The following is a 19,746-nucleotide window of genomic DNA, read 5'->3' as shown; positions in this document are numbered from 1 at the left end:
TTATTGTAGAGATGAGGTCTTGCCAAGTTGCCCAGGTGGGTCTTGAACCCGCGGGCTCAGGCAATCCACTCACCTCAGCCTCCCAAAGCGTGGGATTACAGGCTGAGCCACAATACAGCCTGCAATCTTGTATGCATCGTAGAAAGAAGAATTTGCCAAAATATGACTTATTTAAAAATAGTAGAACCTGAGTCTGATCAAATCTCTATCTAATGCTAACCACCAATCTCTAACTCCACCAAAGTATGGGGAGTCCAGAGGACAGAGAAACAGGTCAAATGGTATTATACGGCTATCACAAGCAAAATCAAGACTATGGGAAACTGTACAGGACACATGATCTGAATTACTCAGTAAGTACACTGTAAGGGTGGGGGAGTGGAGAGAGAGAAAGAAAGAGGGAGTCTTATGAACTAAAGGGCTGTATCAATCATTTGCAATATATGGATCTTATGTGGATTCTGAGTTAAACTCAATTATATGACAACTGGGAAGATCTGAATATTGACTACATTATTTTTTTTATGTCTTATTAATGGTATTATGGCTTTATTTTTAAAAATATTATGCTTAGGATCCACTTCCAAATAATGGGGGAAAGAGGAGAAAAGGAGTGAGCCGGGGCCTGGACAAAGTGAGTCCAGCCATGTTATAGCTGTTGAGGCTGGGTGACAGGAACGGGGGTTCTTCATACTATTCTACTCTTGAATATACTTGAAATTTCCCATAATAAAGTTTAGAACGCAAGTAAATAACATATAGAAGCTATACATTTTGAGACATTATGATTTACATAGCATATATGGACCTAAATTCCCAAATGTCTGTTTGCACCCCAAACTCTGCCATCCATCAGTGTGACTATGAATAATTACTCTTGGTTCTCTCGCTGGTAAAATAGGAAAAAAATAAACGTACTTACACTACATAGGGTTGATAAGATTAAATAAGAATATATATTTAGCACTTAACCCAATGCTTGGTATATTGTAAGGGCTCAGAACTGTTAACTTCTTCTATACTCCTTTAAAATTAATTTTTACTTAAAATATTAAGGTTATTTTAATAATACACAATAAAGCCAATACCCTATTATGTTCACTAGCAGAAATTTAAAAGTCTCAAAAATGTTTGTTCATTGATTGGTTTCATAAAGATCAAATATTAACCACTTAGAGCAATTTTTGCAAATATGGTGGTCTCTTGTTTTTCTTCTTTCTAATTTTTAAATGCCAGGTATCTTGAGAGATTCTTTCAGACAAAATGTAATCACAAAAAGAGTAAAACTCTTGTTTCTCTTATTCGAGGACCATAAGGAAAACTCTATTTCTATATCAGAAAGGTAAGAAAAGGTATACATATTATCTGATACACTAATAACTTTTTATTTCCAAAGTTAAATCACTAACAGCATTCTTTATCATAAACTCAGAAAACTATCCTGAAGTTATAGGAGAGAAAATCAAGTGTAACATAAAATAATTTGTTATTGTCAATTATTTTGCTGTGAGTAGAACAGGGGCTGTCCCTTGAGCTCAAACATTTAAAATAAATGTGTGGAGATGGATGCTGCAGGAATATGTTTATACAAACAACTTCATGCAAATGGATGTACATTAAAAAGAGGGAGCAGTGTAAGCCTTATGGGAAGCTCAGATGTGTGCAAAAGGAATAATCTCTGAAATCTGCACACAAAGTATACCTAGTAGCATGATGGTGTCAAATATGTTGAAATTTGGCATATGACCATTTTTTTTTCTCTTTTAATTTTTGTATTTTAAAGATGTGGGGTACAACTCAGGGTTAGGTATACAAATGTTCATCATGCAGGTACCCAACAATCTTTTTTTAAAGAGGCAAGGTCTTGCTACATTGCCCAGACCAAGTATTGGTTTTTACTATAGTTTAAAAAATGATTAAAAATAAATTTTTAAAACTTCAAATAAAATGCTTGTGGGATGGCCAAAGCACCTTACTTTCTCTGGTATGCAATTAGAAAACACTGCTCTATATCTTCCCGTGGAAGGACAGATGAACAATCTACCCCTCTCAGGGAGATCAAGGCCATCACCTACCACACATCTTCTGGCCTGGCCAATTGTCATAACTGGCCTATTTACAGATGGGGCCTTTTGTAAATATGAAGAACAGTAGGGCACTTCAATTCATTGAGATTGTGAGCTCTGCTTTAGGTAGGAAGGATAAACAACCTCCCATATCTGAAGTGCTCTTCTGGACTTTTTCTGCTTAGTTCCCAGGGTCTGAGTATTCTCACAAATATTTTACAGTAAACATTTGTCTCTTCTAAACCTCCAGAAATGAGTCCTTCCGCACACCAAAATTCTCTACATAGCTGGAGACCTGCTCTCTTAACACATCAAAAACTTCATTTTAGCCATTTTGGATAAAAATCTTTAAAATTGGAGTTATATATTACTTGATTGTCTTAAACAGAGCATATTTAGCATAATATATATATTTTTACCCTTTATAATTATGTTGCTGCAAGTTGTTCATTTTTATTATAGAGATATCAGAAAATATGTCTATGGAAAAAAACCCAAAGAGAATGCACACAGCCTCCTGGGGCACGTTCGCACAGAGCCCCAAGGTGTACATTGCCAATAACCCTCAGATTGCTGTAATTTGAGTTCTTTTGTCTGCTTTGGATTCTGATGCTGGCTCCGCTATTGTTTGTCAAAGGATGTCATTTAAGTTTGCTGTCAAGATGTCCATCAGCAGAGCATCTCTCAGACCCCTCCTCCTTTGCTTCTTTTGATGATGAATTTGGAAATGACAACTCAGCCTCAGGGCAGAGTCAGTGGCTCTAAGTGCGGGGCTATATGGCACTCTGAGAAAAGTGCCTAAGCTTTAGTTATGGTCTAGGTGACATTTTTATTGGCTGGCTGAAGCCTATTTTGCTTATGCTGCGGTCTAAGCTGTAGTCTAAAACAGGCAAGGTTGACAGATAAGTTTGGTGCATAAAGTCATGGCATTGCCGAAACTTCATCTGCAATTTGAGTTTAACTTTATAGTTCATGTAGAGAAAAAATTCTCAGCTGTTTTATCTCTGACTATACCAAGGTCTATCTATAACTCATTGCTATATTGAGTGTTAAACCTAAGAAGAATATCTACAAATCTACCCACATGCCCTAAGAAAAAGCACAGAGGTACAGATCAACCCATAAGCCACTCAGGACAGATTCCGCAGCTGGATGCACGCCAGCTCCACTGTCGTCACTTGGGGTCTTGTGCAAGCACTCCTCACTGGCTACCACCTTATCTCCTCATGATGAATTCTTAAAATCTGAAAAGCTATTGCACTGACCACTGCAAAGGAATGTATCATCAGATGTGGAGCTGACCCTGGAGTGGGGCTCTAGCTAAGGGGAATGAGCAGCTAACTGCACTACCTCATCTTTCTTGATTTTTATCAATTTTTAAAAAAACTCTTATACAATTATAATTTTCTTGACTACAAGTTCACTAGCTTCTAATTTCAATAAATAACCTATCTGGTTCTTATTATAGTCAACTGCTTAGATTATATGTGACTTATTAAAAACACTGGGTACCTTCTACAGAATTTCTGTGTACTAAGCCAATATAATGAATTCTTGGTTAGCAGTGACTGGCCCTTCTCTTTCAGGACTCCCTGGAGGCTGTGTCCATGGAAACACGTTCTATCTGTGTCTTCTTCAATCCAGTTGAACTGAAAACTTGAAGGTTTTTTTTTTTCAGTAGTTGGTGTCAAATCAACCAGTGTGCTAAATTGTTTTTGTAGATTCACCACCATTTCTGGAAACGGAGGAAACAAGGACAGGAATAAAATAAAAACTAGTGTTAAACCACAAATAAAGCCTGGAGTTTACATGACAGGAATGAAACAACGGTGGTTTCTTAGTTGACAAACATACTCTGGTAACGTAAGAGAATAATAACAGGGGAAACAAAAACTAGATGAGGCGGATGGGAGAACTACCTAAAAATGGTTAAACGGTCATTGCATGTCATATATATTTTACCACAATAAAAAAAAAAAAAAGAAAGTACAATTTAAAGGCGATTCTACTAACAAAGAATTCTAAAGATCACTGATATTTAGAATTTTAGATTTTGGCAGGAATGTAAGCTCTGTTTAGAATAACAGCATGTTTCTGAAACAGAATCCTGTGGAGATTTCGTACAGAGAATGATGCTCCCTGGGATACATGTGCATTAGAATATTTGTTTTAAAAAGTAACAAATCTACTTATGCATTCACTTTTCAAGTCCAGACATTTAACTGTTCTACAGCTGTGTTGCTACTTGGTATTAGCAGGGGAAAATCCAACTCACCTCTTTTTTTATAGGCTACTGGTTTGTCAACGGATGAATAGTAGAGTGGCTTTTCACTTTTCCACACGTACCTGGACAAGGTAGAAAAACACTGAAGCAGATGGAGGCAAAATGGACCTACATACGTTTCAGAGAACAGCTCCTCCCAAGCATTAGCTGCAATTCCTGATATTCAGTGTAACAGCTCTGGCTCAGCTAGACTGGCCTGTGGGCACAGGTCTATGCTGTCTACTGAACTTAGGTCCTAAAAGGCAGGACTGATTGAGGGAGCAGACCAAGAGAAGGGTTTGCTCCTCCTCAGAGCCTCCCAGATGCTGTAAGACCATGAAGAGTTATTAATTACACACAAACGTAGAAATGGTTTCCCTTACCATACATTCCCCTTGCTGCTCATTCTCATCAAGTGAAGCCACCTAAGAAACAACCGTTTCCCTTTGCCTCAGCTGCCCTTTTGCTGAGGGTTAAGTTAGTGTTGCTTCTGAGTCTGAGTCATACAGAGTCTCTCTGGCACTTGACGCCAGAAAAATCTATCCTATTTCTGTTGTATATGAGGAGGAAAGATCTGGATTCCTGGATGACACAGTCCTAATAGTCCCTGCACAAACTCAACCTATTCTTGTTTAGGGAAGGGCAGCCAGAGAGGTTCCATTGCAAAATGGGGAACTTGGATTGATCTGGTTCCTGTGGTTCCCACCATGACAAAGACTAAAAGTCATCTGTCATCTGGGGTTCCTACAGATTGGGGTGATCAGTACTAGACTCAGGTGGAAGGAAAGTGACAAGTTCTATTTCTGGCTCTAGTGACCATTGATAAACTTTGCCAAGTAGACACTGCTGTTCTGAAACAAAGATGACAATGTTCAGTTTTAATTTCATTTTCATCACGTCAGAGTTACCTAAAGTAGAAGACTCATAACTTATACTGAAAAATACAGCTACCTTCTTCTTGATCTCAGGCCACTGTCTTATTTTGAGAGGCACTATGGAAATGGGAAAGAGCACTGAATCAGAGGACCTGACTCTGCCACTTTCTAGTAGTATGACCTTGAGTGGCATTATGGAGGTTCTCAAAGGCAGAGACCATCTCAATGTCTTTATGGCCCTAGTGCTGGCAGGGAATGGCACATAGTAGGGACACACTTAGACATCTGCTAAAAGAATAAATGGACGAATAAATGAACACATGAATTCGACATCTCTAAGCTCGTCTTCTACTTTCACAGGGCTGTTGAGGAACAATTAAGATAATGTATGTAGAGGTTCTTTAAATCCCGTACAATAATTAGAATTATTAGCCAGTGCTTGACAAAGTGCCTGGCTAGTGGATACTCAAGAAGCAACTAAACTTTCTAGAAAAAAAGATAATAAGGAATAGAAAGCCAGAAATACAAGTATTTTAATTTTTTTAATCTATAGTAATTGGTAATTTTTTATCATTCATTTTTAATGGTAGAAAGGAAATATATATAAAGTACACATTTTAGTAATGTTTAGTAATAGCTAACAAATGATCATTTTAACCAATTTAAGAAATGACATTTTTTCAGGAATTTCAAAAATACTTGATCAAGTAAGTAAAATCATGACTATACATAAAGCAGATGTTAACTTTTACTTTGAATTCCCATGGTGATTTAAAATGTTAAGAACAGAATTGAAATTTCTCATATCATCAGGGAATAGTGGAGATGTAAGAAATTTTTTTTTTTTTTTTTTTTTTTTAGTTGGCGCCTCACGCCGTCACCCAGGCTGGAGTGCAGTGGCATGCTCACAGCCACCCCAGCATCGACCGGCTGGGCTCAGGCTATCCTTCTGCCTCAGGCTTCCAAGTAGCCAGAACTATAGGCACACACTACCATGCCTGGTTAATTTTTTGATTTATTGTAGAAATGAGGTCTCACCAAGTTGCCCAGGCTGTTCTTGAACCTGTTGGCTCAGGTAATCCCCTCACCTCAGTCTCCCAAAGTGCTGGGATTACAGGCTTGAGTCGCTATACCCAGGCATTTTTTTTTTTTTTAAATAAAGCTGAGATCCCACTATGTTGTTTAGGCTGGTCTCAGACTCCTGGCCTCAATCCTCCTGCCTTGGCCTCCCAAAGTACTGGGATTACAGGCGTGAGCCACTGTGCCTGGTCTACGTAATTAATGTAATATAGGAGACAATCTTTCTGAAAATTATGTGAAACTCAAGTTTGGTGAACCATATCACATTTAAAATATATCAGAGAGCTTGTCTTACGAATCTATGGTAAATGAAGTCTGTGATTCTTTAAGATATGTTTGTTATTAATTTTCGTAAATAATAAAAGTAACAAAATCTCACAGGATAAAGAAGTTCCCTAAATGAAATAGTCTAATCCCAATCCCTGGGTACGCCCTATGAATACCTAATCCAGAAAGAAGTTTGTACACATTAATAATATCTGGCTATATAGGTGGCAATCATGCTATAATCAAGGAGGCATTATTACTTCCTTGGGTCATATGCCCCAAGAATAAGAAAGGTGATCTGAAATAAAAACACTCTAAGCATTTAGATACCTCTTCTGAAAGCAAAGCTTCTTCATTCATTCACTATATAAACACTACCCACCACTTCCCATTATATACAGCTACAAAACCAAAGCCACAAAGGTCTTAAGTTTTCCAGCTAGAAATTATCTGTATGCTTCCCTCCTGCTCTACAGGATGTGTTTTCCCATTTAAAACATTATGACATAATTTATATATGGTAAGACTCGCTTGCTAGCATTAATAAACACATACAGTTGCGAAGTCTGCGCATGGTTCTCATGCCTGTAATCCCAGCAGTTTGGGAGGTTGAGGCAAGAAATCGCTTCAGTCCAGGAGTTCGAGATCAGCCTAGGCAATACAGCGAGACCTTGTCTCTACAAAAAAATTTAAAAATCAGCCAGGCATGGCAACATGTTCCTGTAGTCGCAGCTGCTTCTGGAGGTTGAGGAGGGAGGATCATCTGAACCCAGGAGGTCGAGGCTGCATTGAACTGTGATCCTGTCACTGCACTCCAGTCTGGACGATGGAGTAAGACCTTGCCTCAAAGCAAAACACACACACACACACACACACACACACACACACACACACACACACACAGTTGTGTACTCACAATGATTACTATGCAGAACAATTCCATCACTCCCCAAATTCCCCAAGCCCCTTGACAGTTAACCCTTCTCCACACCCTTGATCTTGGGCTGTTTTTCTTTCCCTATAGTTTAGGCTTTTCCAGAATGTCATATAAATGGAACCATAGCATATGTAACCTTGAGTCCTTCATGTAGCATAATGCACTTAAAACTTTTTTTTTTGTTTTTGAGTTGGAGTCTCACTCTGTCACCCAGACTGGAGTGCAGTGGCCGCTCCCGGCCACCGCAGCCTCGACCCGCTGGGCTCCAGCGATCCTTCCACCTCAGCCTTCCAAGTAGCTGGAAGTACAGGTGTGCGCTACCACGCCCAGCTAATTTTTTGATTTATTGCAGAGATGAGGTCTTGCCTGCCCAGGTGGGTCTCGAACCCACAGGTTCAGGCAATCCACTCACCTCAGCCTCCCAAAGGCACGGGATTGCAGGCTGAGCCACCAAGCCCGGCTCATTTAACTTTTCATAATGCCTGTACCATTTTGCATTCCCACACTAGATATGGTTGGCTTTTCTGTTAGCCATTCCAATTGGTGTGTAATGACATCTCACTGTGGTTTTAAGCTGCATTTCCCTACTAATTAATTATGTTAGCTAGGTTCAATAGCTCACGCCTGTAATCCCAGCACATTGAGTGGCTGAGACAGAAGGAATGCTTGACCCCAGGAGTTTGAGGCCAGCCTGGGCAACACAGAGAAACCTCATCTCTACAAAAAATAAAAAAAATATATATAGCCAGGCATGGTGGCGCATGTCTGTAGTCCTAGCTACTTGGGAGGCTGAGGCGGGAGAATCATTGAGCCTGGAGATTGAGGCTGCGGTGCCAACCGCACCCTCATGACTGTGCCACCGCACCCTAGCCTGGGTGACAGAGTGAGACCCTGTCTCTCAAAAAAAAAGGGACATTAAGCATCTTTTCATGTCATTTGACACCATCTTTGGTAAAGTGTCTATTCAAATCTTTTGCCCATTAAAAAAAAATTCAGTTGCTTTCTTATTATATAAGAATTTACCAATTTTTAAATTTTATTTTATGGGTCGTGATTTTAGTGTCATATCTAAGAAATGTTTGCCTAATCCAGAAGGGAAGGCAAAAATTAGTAGGGAAATGCAAATTAAAACCACAATGATCATTACACACCAATTAGGTCATAGAGATTTTCTGCAGAGGCTTTTAAATTTTTCTCCATGTTCTTCTTAACATCTTCTATGACAACTGGAAGTCATCAAAGCAGCTTCTTACACTGTTTTTAGGTTTCAACTACTATTTATTAGTGTTTTTCATAATCTTATACACGGGACCCATGCTTAGCTATAGAAAATATTTTAATAATTTTCATCTGACAACATGGATGATGATGTTCAGAAGAACAGAGAGAAAAATTAGAAATTTATGTCAAAACAGGGGTGAAGTAGGGTGAAACAGGCAGGTAATCACCATGTACAGGGGCTTTGTGCCAAACATTAGTTAGTATTGATTTACATATTACTTAGTCATGAGGCATACTGCATATGTGTATTAGCCCTTAGCACATATGCAGAAGGCCCTAGGTAAGGGATCCCCTGGATAATCTCCTCCTTGGGGTCTGGTATCTCCCCGGAAAATGCTGTTTTATAATGAGACCTATTTTCTTTGGCCACTAAATTATTCCTTAAAGTAGCTAAAAGTCAATCTTAAATGTGCAGCTGATTATAACACTGCAATATGAATTGGGCCTCTAATAGCCAAGTTTGAAGTGGAAGTTGGTGCGTGGCTGGTACCTGGTTTGGGCTAAGGAAAGCCTTGTCATCACGAGACACCTGGGTAGCATGGCACCTGAATGCCTGTGCTCAGGATTAGTAAGGATTAACTCTAGCCAGCACCATAAAAAGGGAGGCTGATTCTCCAAGATGACCTAAGACAATAGAACAAACTCTTGCTCTTGCTGCTAGTCTTGGGCCCACTGAGACCATGACTAAAGAGACATTCTTTCAAGGTCTTACTACTTGAAAGTGGCAGAGTAAGGTCCTCTGACTCAATACTCTATCCCATTGCCACTGTGCTTCTCAACATAAGACAATGGCCTGACATCAAGAAGGCAGATCAAGATACTGGACGAGGAAGAGGAAGGACCCAGTTTCCTGAGAATCCATGGGAAAGTATAGATGGGAAATGATCAAATATGAGGAAGGAAAAGAGGGAGGAGTATTAGAAATGCAGGTGAGACCATGCAAATTATAAAATTGCTAAATACATCGTAGCCACTGAATTGGCTCCTGGAACAGAAAGAGGACATTAATAGAAACACAGGTGAAATCCAAATTAAATGTAGAGTTTGGTTAAGAATCATTTGTAATGTGGCTGGGTGCAACGGCTCATGCCTGTAACCCCAGCACTTTGGGAGGCTGAGACAGGAGGATCACTTGAACCTAGGAGTTTGAGACCAGCCAGGACAACATAGTGAGACCTCATCTCAAAAAAAAAGCATAAAAATTAGCCAGGCCTGATGGCACATGCCTATAGTCCCAGCTACTCAGGAGGCTGAGGGAAGATGTCACTAGAGCCCAGGAGATGGGAGGGTGCTGCTGTAAGCCATGATCGCACCACTGCATTCCAGCTTGGATGACAGAGTAAGATGTCTCAAAAAAAAAGAGTTATAATAATGTAAAAAAGAAAAAAGCTTATTAGTACATAGGGCTAATGTTTCTTTTTTTTGAGCTGGAGTCTCACTCTGTCACCCAGACTGGAGTGCAGTGTCCGCTCTCGGCCACCACAGCCTCGACCTGCTGGGCTCCAGCTATCCTTCTGCCTCACCCTTCCAAGTAGCTGGAACTACAGGCGCATGCTACCACGCCCGGCTAATTTTTGATTTATTGTAGAGATGAGGTCTTGCCAAGTTGGTCAGGCAGGTCTCGAACCTGCGAGCTCAGGCAATCCACTCACCTCAGCCTCCCAAAGCGCAGGATTACAGGCTGAGCACCGAGGCCAGCTAGGGCTAATGTTTCTAGAAAAAAAAAAGTCACAATGCTGATGAATCAATATCGATAAAACCTCAGCTTTCAAATGTAAAGTAACAGACACAGAAATAAAGTAGGTGAATCTAAAACCAGAAGAGATAACATACTTTGCCCTTGCTTCCTCCCATTTTTGTTTTTTCTCATCAACAGTTTTCTTCATAACTTGGTACCACTTTCTGAAATCAAACCACGGCTTATCTGAAAAGAAATAAAATCCTAGACTATTAACCAGATAAATCACATTATAATAATATACACCGTTCACTTGCATTTTCATTCATTGACATGGCTAAATTTACATAACAGCACTTGGAAATTATGGATGAAGTCACTATCTCCATACTCTAATAGGACTCTCCTGAGCAATCCGTCACTCCTTCCTCTAAACTCCTACCGATGAGATGGCCCCAGATTATACCGAAATTGTCTTTTTACAAGTCTGTTTCTCCTAGATTTGACTACTACCTCCATAAGAACAAAAAACATTTCTCTTGTTCGCCACAAAGAAAAACATTGATTTTGTTTGCTACAAAAGAGGCCTGCTCCTACCTCCAAACCCAGCACAGTGCCTGGCACATGGTGGTGTTCCATATGGTGAATATATGAACTAAGGAACAAATGACTGACACATGTAAAATGGCACTATAGTAGCTGAATCCAGATTCCCAGTTTCATCAGCTCCTATTCCTGTTCCTCCTGATCCTAATCCAAAGCATCTAGAGATAAGTAAGAAAGTGGATTGTATTGAGCTAGTTGGTGTGTGTTCAAGATGTAATAGTTAGAGAAACAACAGAACTGAATGCAGTCAAGTATAAAAATTTACTCGTTGCTTTTAAATTCAATCCATATGGGGTTTATTCTCCATTATTCTCTTATGATGGTAGTCTCTCGCAATGTCTAACTAAAAATATTTTCAACTGGTCAATATAATCATCACATAATCCAACATGATGACCTTGTAAGCTGTAAGAGTTGTAAGTACAGATTAAAACTCTAACAATTAATAGAACCAAAGGTTCTTTGACCTTTAGTATGTCATAACTCCTTTGAACCTCAATCTCTTCAATCATGTGGGGAGGCAGGGCACAGCGGCCAGCAGAAGAAGAGAGAATGGGGACAACAATCCTTGCCCTGCTGACAGCATAGATTTATTTTGAGGCTTATAGGGAGCCAAATCAAAGTGCTCTGTTAACTCCCTATGTCTATGTAGTTTACTATCACCTTTTAGCATCAGAAAGAACATGAGAAGATAGCCAGTTCAACCTTTTGCTCTACAAAGAAGCCAACATGAGCAATGTACAGAAAGAAATGTTTTATTCTGCACATATTCTGGAAAGAACATACAAACTGATTACTACCATTAAACTCAAGCTTTTAAAACTGATAAACATGAATCCTAGTGAGAGCATTAAGAAACTGGAATTGAATTTAAGAATTCACATATCCACCATACTTCACTGGGCTGCTACTAGGCTAGTCACTCATATTAGGCACTAAAGAAACATTTAAAAAAAGATACAATCCCTCCCTCCAGAAGCTTATAAAGTACTTATTATATGTCAGATATTCTCCTAAGCACTTTACCAATATTAGTAATCTAATAGGAACAGACATACTTAGGCGGTTAGCTATAAATCAAGATGCTAAATATCTAGTAGAAGTTTGGACAGAAGTGATTGAGCATGGGTGATTAGGGACTTGGGAGGAGGTGAACCAATGTGAAGCAGGTGTGAAGAATAGGTGGAAGAGCGGTATTTATGCTGCATTTGAAAGAACGAAGAGGGATTTGTCAGGGACTGCAGGGGAGCTAGAGGATAAGAAAGAAAGAGCATTTCAGATAGAAAGACCAGCATAAGCAAAGTCTGAAGGCATTAGAATAGATAGGATAGAAAGCCGCCAGTAAGCTCATGGTCTAGCATGGCTGGTGAGCAGAAGTTGGGAATAAAAAGCAGGCTGGTATGACACATAGTAGGAAGTATCAATGTTCTTTTAGTAGATATAATTAGAGAATTATATGAAAAAAAGTTCTGGCACTAGGTACAATTTGTATCCATATATATGTATATGTGTATGGGTATATTTTTCAAAGACTCCCCCCCTACACTTATTGCATCTTTTTTTCATTATGGCCCATAGTATATTTTGCATCTATTAATCTGTCATCTACAATCATTTTGAATTTGACTGATAAAAAAAGCAAATACCATTTTTGTTCTTTTCATTATGTTTTTCAGCAAGACTAGACAAAGACCTGGAGATAAGAATAAACAAGTCAATTATTTAGCAATCACATATTTGGAGAGTTCAATTTTGAATTCCTCTGAGAGAACAGTATTTGAAATGATGCCAAATTTTAATGGAGAAGCAATTACTGAAACAGAGAAGAAGACACTGTAAATACTGTCACTGTTTGCTGGCATTTGGGAAGGATAACATATTGATTTCTCTACTTTCTAAAATTGTCTTTGAAAGACATATAGTGCCGGGATATAGTCAAAGCGCTAAATGATTCTTTAAGATTTATGATGATACTTTCTACCATTTTTTCTTTTTTTTTTTTTTTTTTTTTTTTTGGAGTCGAGGTCTCACTCTGCTGCCCAGGCTGGAGTGCAACAGTGCAATCCTGGTTCACCACAGCCTCGAACTCCTGGGCTCAAGCGACCCTTCCACCTCAGCCTCCTGAGCAGCTGGGACTACAGACAGGCACCTGCTACTATGACTGGCTCATTTTTTTATTTTTTATTTTTGTAGCGAAAAGGTCTCACTATACTAGTCTGATCTCAAACTCTTGTGTTCAAGAGATTCTCCCACCTTGGCCTCCCAAAGTGCTGAATTACAGGCGTGAGACATCGTGGCTGGCCTATGGCGATACTTTAAAACTCAGAAATGAGTGGAGAAAACTCAGAAACTCAGTGGAGCAATGAGAAACACTGCTACCCAAAGAACGGGAGTAAAACATGACCAAACAGTTGACAACCAGCTGAGTCAAGGTATTATGTAAGAAGCAGCTGTTATGACTAGTTGCTGTTCTATAACAACTGAGAATCTCCATTTTCTACTGGGATAACATATACATTCTTTTACTACAAATAATTAGGTAAAAGCAGTATAATATTTTTCCTTAGCTATTTTTAAAAACAAAGATCGGCAACAATAAAGTGTTACTTGTCACACAATTGACATACACTTACCATTCTAAATTGTCATCCAATAAAAAGAGCAGTTTCAATACCACTACAATGAGAGCTACAGCTTGTACATCATATTTAACAGTTTTTGCCATTTTAGCTATAGGATCAAATGTCAGAAAATCCACTTCTCCTATTCCAGTCATTTTTACCACCTGGCAGGTTAAGCTGTACATTTCATCTGTTGAAAAACAGAACAGTAAAATGTGAATTAAATTATTTGGCTAACTATACCATACTAATGTGTATACATATGAGATGAGTTTTATCTCAAAATATGATACTATGCTAGAACTTGGAGACACATGTTTTACGAATAAAATAAACTAAAAGATGATATCTGCATAGAAAAATGTAATGGTAGAATCCTGGCTAGGCATATAATTTCCAATTTGACTTCCTAAAACGTCTACTATTTGTAGGACACATCTTGGCATGTCATAGATAGCCACACAGCAGTTGTTTTATCCACATTTCTTGTCTGTGTTTCTATAGCATGTGTGCTTACCTGAAACTAACCTGCTTTGAGACTAAAAGTTTCTCTAGGAATGCACATGTACTGGTTGGCACACTGGTTGGCACATGGTAAGTCCTCAACATCTGCTTAACTAGATATATTACCTTCTTAAAGAAATTATATGTTCAGCATAGACTGCATCTACTCCTCAAGGCTGAATAATGTGAAACTCAGAACCAGAAAACCTAGGGCCTATATTTAGGCTTTCCAATCATTAGCTTTGTGACTCTAGATTAGAGTCAATTAACCTCAGTTTCGTCACTTGTAAAATGGGTTATGCTGAGGATAAACTGAGATGAAATAAGATAGTACAAGTGAATAAACTATGAAAAATCTTAAGTTACTAAATAAATGTCTATATTTCCCAATCTAAGTACCTAAGATGTAACCACATCCTATTCAAATGAATCTCAAGTATAACAGCCATTATTTATAAGAGCACAATGAACTTACATGGAATTGAACTGAGTCTCCTACATGCATTCAATGTGTCCTGTTGATTCCACTTCCTCAACATGGCATACAATACTATGGTTAAGAGCAAACTACAGAATCAAACTGACTGGATTAGAGTCCCTGCACCATCACTTACTAGCTCTGTGTCCTAGGACAAGATACATAACTTCTCTGAGTCTCCATTTAAAAAATCTGTATAAAATAGGCATGAATGAATTAATATACCTAAAGCAATAGGAATGAATTAATATACCTAAAGCACTTAGATCAGTGCTGACTGCTCTCAAATCCATCCCCCTTTCTCCCTCTCTGCTGCTCTCCTTAGCTCAGCCTCTTAATTGGTTCCCCTTCCTCTGGTCTTATTCTCCCATGGTTCAATCATCTCACTCCCCTGCTCTCATACACTCATTAAAACTTCAGCTTAGCCGGGATCGTGGCTCAGCATGTAATCCCACGCTTTGGGAGGCTGGGGTGAGTGGACTGCCTGAGCCCATGGGTTCGAGACCTGCCTGGGCAACTTGGCGAGACCTCATCTCTACAATAAATCAAAAAATTAGCCAGATGGTGGTGTGTGCCTGTAGTTCCAGCTACTTGGAAGTCTGAGGTGGAAGGATCGCCTGAGCACAGCAGGTCGAGGCTGCAGTGGCCAGGAGCAGCCACTGCACTCCAGTCTGGGCGACTGAGTGAGACTCCAACTCAAAAAAACAAACAAAAAAACGACTTCAGCTTATGGGGTGAGGAGGGGGGAGGGTGGAAAAAACAAAACAAAACAAATGTTCAGCTTCTAGCCTGACTAGATCTCTAGTTTCCCAAGCAAGCCAGATTCTCACTTGCCTTTCTGCTGTGCACAGCTACTGTTGACCCTTTGCCTGGAAAGCCAATTTCTTTCCCCCATTCCTCAGCTCAGGCTTTGCTGAGCTGATTCTGTCATCTGATAGAGCTTGGTTTTACCAATCACTTCTAAGAACACATGCAAGACACCAGCAGCCTTCTTTGACTAGCCCTCTTCAGAGTGCTAAAGCAGCTTGGCCAGCATCTGCCCTTCTACGCCTATAGTTTTTTGTTTCCTTCTTAAACTCAAGAGTGCCTCAGTCTTGCTTTATTTGTCTTTCTAACTGCAGCAACCTACAGACAACTTGTACTAATTACATGTTTATGGCAAAGAATGAGTAAAATGCAAAATTAATTCTTTCCTGAAATGTTTAAGTAAAAATTATTCACTGATTAAAAAATGCTTTGTTGACACAGAAATGGGACAAACGAGGGGGGATTAAAAAAACCCTGGAATTATTTTTTGGAGGGTAGGCTGCTTGTAGTATAAGCTTCCCCTGCTAGGTAAGTGTTCTAGGAACTCACTAGCAACCGTGTGCCAGCTAGTATTGTTGTGAGAGGTTGCGTTCAGCTTCAGTGAATTCTTTTTTGGAGGTTCTTTCCATGTGCTTGCCCATTTTATGATGGGTGATTTATGAGCACACCTGCCCACACCCTGCTGAGTGTTCAGCAGTTTTTGACCAAAAAATGGCATGATCCCTGTGCCCCACTGTCCCTATACACCCAATCTTGCCCGAGCGATTTTTTTGTTTCCCCAAATGAAAAAAGTCCTCAAAGGGAAACGTTTTGCTGATGTGTCAGAGGAAAACAAAAACCGGCAGAAGCACTAAAAGACATCAAAATTGATGAGCTCAAAAACTGCTTTGAGCTGTGAAAAAAGTGTCTCGATAGCTGTACTGCATCAGAGAGTACTTTGAAGGTGACTGAAGTTTAAACATATAAGAAAAAATACACAATTTTAAATAAATAAATTCTTTTTTGTGTATTCCCCTTGGTATATAATAATGACAATTCAAAATATGGCATCAAAGTATTTTTATATGTCTACTAGATTCTAATAACTTTAGATAAAATTTTCACTGGGCTTTTATTCATTCTTTCAACAAACATTTACTGAGCAACTAGTATGTTCTGGGTACTTGAGATACAAACACAGGCCTTTCCTTCAAGGAGACCAGTGTTTATCAACATGCAAATAATTAATACGCAATACTGCAAAGCCTAGAACAAAGAGGAGACGGTGCTTTGGAGAAATGCAAACAGTCCCACAAGATTTAGTGTTGAATATAAAGAGGTTGGCAGAGCCAGAGCATGAAGGTCTTTGTGAGACAGAGAATTTGGACTTACTATTGTTAGGATAATTTCAATTTACAGACTCCACCTGAACTCACTCTTGAGCTTTATTCAGGTGCAAAAAGATTAGAAAATACAAAATTAAGCTCAATTCAACAAGCATTTATTGAGTATCTACTATGTACAAGACATTGTGCTACAGTGGAGGAAACCAGAAAAATGAGTAACAGCTAGGACTCTTAAACATATACACTGAAAACATGAAAAATTAATTTAAAAATACATTCACTAAAGTTTTATCTATTTCCTGTATTGAGTTATATAAGTTATGATCTGTTCTCAGCTAATTTATAAAGCAAAACTGTATTGGTATTATTAAAAAGAATGACATTTTAAAAAATATTTCTTTTTTTTTTTTTTGAGTTGGAGTCTCACTTTGTCGCCCAGACTGGAGTACAGTGGCCACTCCCGGCCACCGCAGCCTCGACCTGCTAGGCTCCAGCGATCCTTCCGCCTCAGCCTTCCGAGTAGCCAGAATTACAGGCATGCGCTACCACGCCCGGCTGATTTTTTTTTTATTTATTGTAGAGATGAGGTCTCACTGCCCAGGCGGGTCTCGAACCCGCAGGCTCAGGCAATCCACTCACCTCAGCCTCCCACAGCTCAGGATTACAGGCTGAGCCACCGAGCCCGGCTAAATATTTCTTTTTAAAAAATTAATATCTTGAACTGCTTCTCTTGTACCAAAAGTACAGAGTAATAAAAAAGCAAGTAGAAGAAATGATAAGAAAGGTAGCAAGGATGGTGTAGGATCCTGAGAAAGAGCATAACATGGAAAGATCACAGTACTTGTAATAGAAGACTGGGCTGGAAGAATCTACCAACTGGGTGTCACTGAGCCTCCTTAAGTCTCATCTATCAATGGGAATCCCGCTTGATCTCTCTTCCCACCTTCACAAAGAAGAGAATATGCAGAGTTCCCCAGAAGTTACCCAAGCGATTGCAAAAGGTACCAGAAACCAACTGTGCTGCCCATTGAAACTGGACTGGATTAAAAAAAAATGTGGTACATATACACAATGGAGTATCATGCAGCCATAAAGAAGGACAAACACATGGACTTAGCAGCAACCTGGATGGATTTAGAGTCTAGCATACTCAGTGATCTATCACAGAAACAAAGAACAGAGTACCACATGTTCTCACTCATAAGCAGACCCTGAACAATTACCATAATACTATAAGAAAGGGATTGGCAGTAGTGGGATATTGCCGGGGAGAAGGTGGGGAGGGGAACACAACATCAATAAGGGTACCTGATCTCTAACCAGGCAAAGTGGGACCAAAGGGAGGCCCAGACTTTAACTGTATGATGACCACTTGTATACCTCATTCTGAAATGTACCTCACATCTTTAAAATAGAAATTAAAAAAATAAAAATTTAAAAATAAATGAATAAAATAAAAGTTTATTGTTTTCCCCTTACTAGTAAGTAATACAAACTCAATATAGGATATTTATAAGACACATAAGAAAGGCAAACATAACATGTACTACCCTAACTTACAGATAGTCCTTTATTTTGGTATAGTTATTTCTATTTCTAATATTTTAATGAATATTTTCATTTTATGTAGCTGTGTTCAGGTAATATATAATTGTGCAATTTGGCTTCTTTTTCTTTTCTTTTTTTTTTTTGAGTCGGAGTCCACTCCGTTGCCCAGGCTGGAGTGCAGTGGCACGCTTACAGCCCCAGTATCAACCTGCTGGGCTCTGGCGATCCTTCTGCCTCAGCCTTCCAAGTAGCTGGAACTACAGTCATGCACTACCATGCCCAGCTAAGTTTTTTTTTCCACATATGTTGAACATTTGTATACCTAACCTTTAATTGTGTAAGTTTTTTATTTATTGTAGAGACAAGGTTTCACCAAGTTTCTCAGGCTGGTCTGGAACCCCTGGGCTCAGGCTTTGTTTCATTTTTTATTAGAACATAAACATTTTCAGGCCAGGCACAGTGGCTCATGCCTATAACCTCAGCACTTTGGGAGACAGAAGTGAGAGAATCGCCTGAACCCACGGGTTTGAGACCAGTCTGGGCAATTGGCAAGACCTCATCTCTACAATAAATCAAAAAATTTAGCCAGGCATTGTGGTGTACCACTTACTTGGTAGTTCCACTTACTTGGAAGGCTGAGGTGGAAGGATCACCTGAGCCCAGCAGGTTGAGGTTGTGGTGGCTGTAACTGTGCTACTGTACTCAAGCCTGGGTGACAGAGTGAAACTTCAACTCAAATAAAACAAAACACGAACATTTTCTATGCTTTTATGAACTATTCACAAACATCATTTCATTTATTTATTTACTCATTTATTTATTTAAGTTGGTGTCTCACTCTGTTGCCCAGGCTGAAGTGCAGTGGCACAATCATGGCTCATTGCAGCCTTGACCTCCTAGACTCAGGAGATCCTTCTGCTTCTGTCTCCCAAGGAGCTGGGACTAGAGTGCACCACCACTCCCAGCTAATTTTTATTCTTTAATTTTTTTGTAGAGATGAAGTCTCACTATGTTGCCTAAGCCAGGCTTGAACTCTTGCCCTCAAGCAATCCTTCTGTCTTAACCTCCCAAAGTGGTGAGACTATAGGTGTAAGCCACTGCACTCAGGCTATAAACATTATTTTAAAAGATACATAATGTTCTACTGAACATACACACCTGTGTTTACATAACCCTCACCTTTCTGTTGGATATTTAAGTTGTTTCTGCTTTTTCAGTACTATAAATAAGACTAATAACATTTAAGTACACTTTTTTAAACATTTCAAATTATTCCTACTGAACAGACTGCAAGATATCTCTAGCCTTGTTTTTTATAATACTGCCTCCAAATGTCATTTAGTAAATATTAATATCAAATGACAATAATGTGCTTCTGCATATTAAAATAGATTTAGTTTTATTTGTGAC

At 39.2% G+C, this 19,746-nt stretch overlaps 1 protein-coding gene across 2 annotated transcripts in view; it reads right to left on the bottom strand.

The window, feature by feature from the left end:
- TAF1B (TATA-box binding protein associated factor, RNA polymerase I subunit B) overlaps positions 1-19,746 on the bottom strand; it is a 59,633-nt gene that overhangs the window by 800 nt on the left and 39,087 nt on the right. For both annotated transcript variants that reach the window (XM_021713017.1, XM_021713018.1), the window contains 5 exons: positions 13,687-13,864; positions 12,700-12,746; positions 10,603-10,693; positions 4,342-4,412; positions 3,579-3,801 (listed from right to left, as the gene is read on the bottom strand). In XM_021713017.1, coding sequence (XP_021568692.1) covers positions 3,579-3,801; positions 4,342-4,412; positions 10,603-10,693; positions 12,700-12,746; positions 13,687-13,864 — 610 coding nt within the window. The remainder of the gene's footprint in view (positions 1-3,578; positions 3,802-4,341; positions 4,413-10,602; positions 10,694-12,699; positions 12,747-13,686; positions 13,865-19,746) is intronic.

The sequence above is a fragment of the Carlito syrichta genome, unplaced genomic scaffold, assembly GCF_000164805.1.
Source record: "Carlito syrichta isolate Samal-C Ts95f unplaced genomic scaffold, Tarsius_syrichta-2.0.1 Scaffold303988, whole genome shotgun sequence".
Taxonomy (NCBI): domain Eukaryota; kingdom Metazoa; phylum Chordata; class Mammalia; order Primates; family Tarsiidae; genus Carlito; species Carlito syrichta.
Note: the sequence above shows the minus strand (reverse complement) of the source record. Positions and strands in the feature narration are given on the sequence as shown.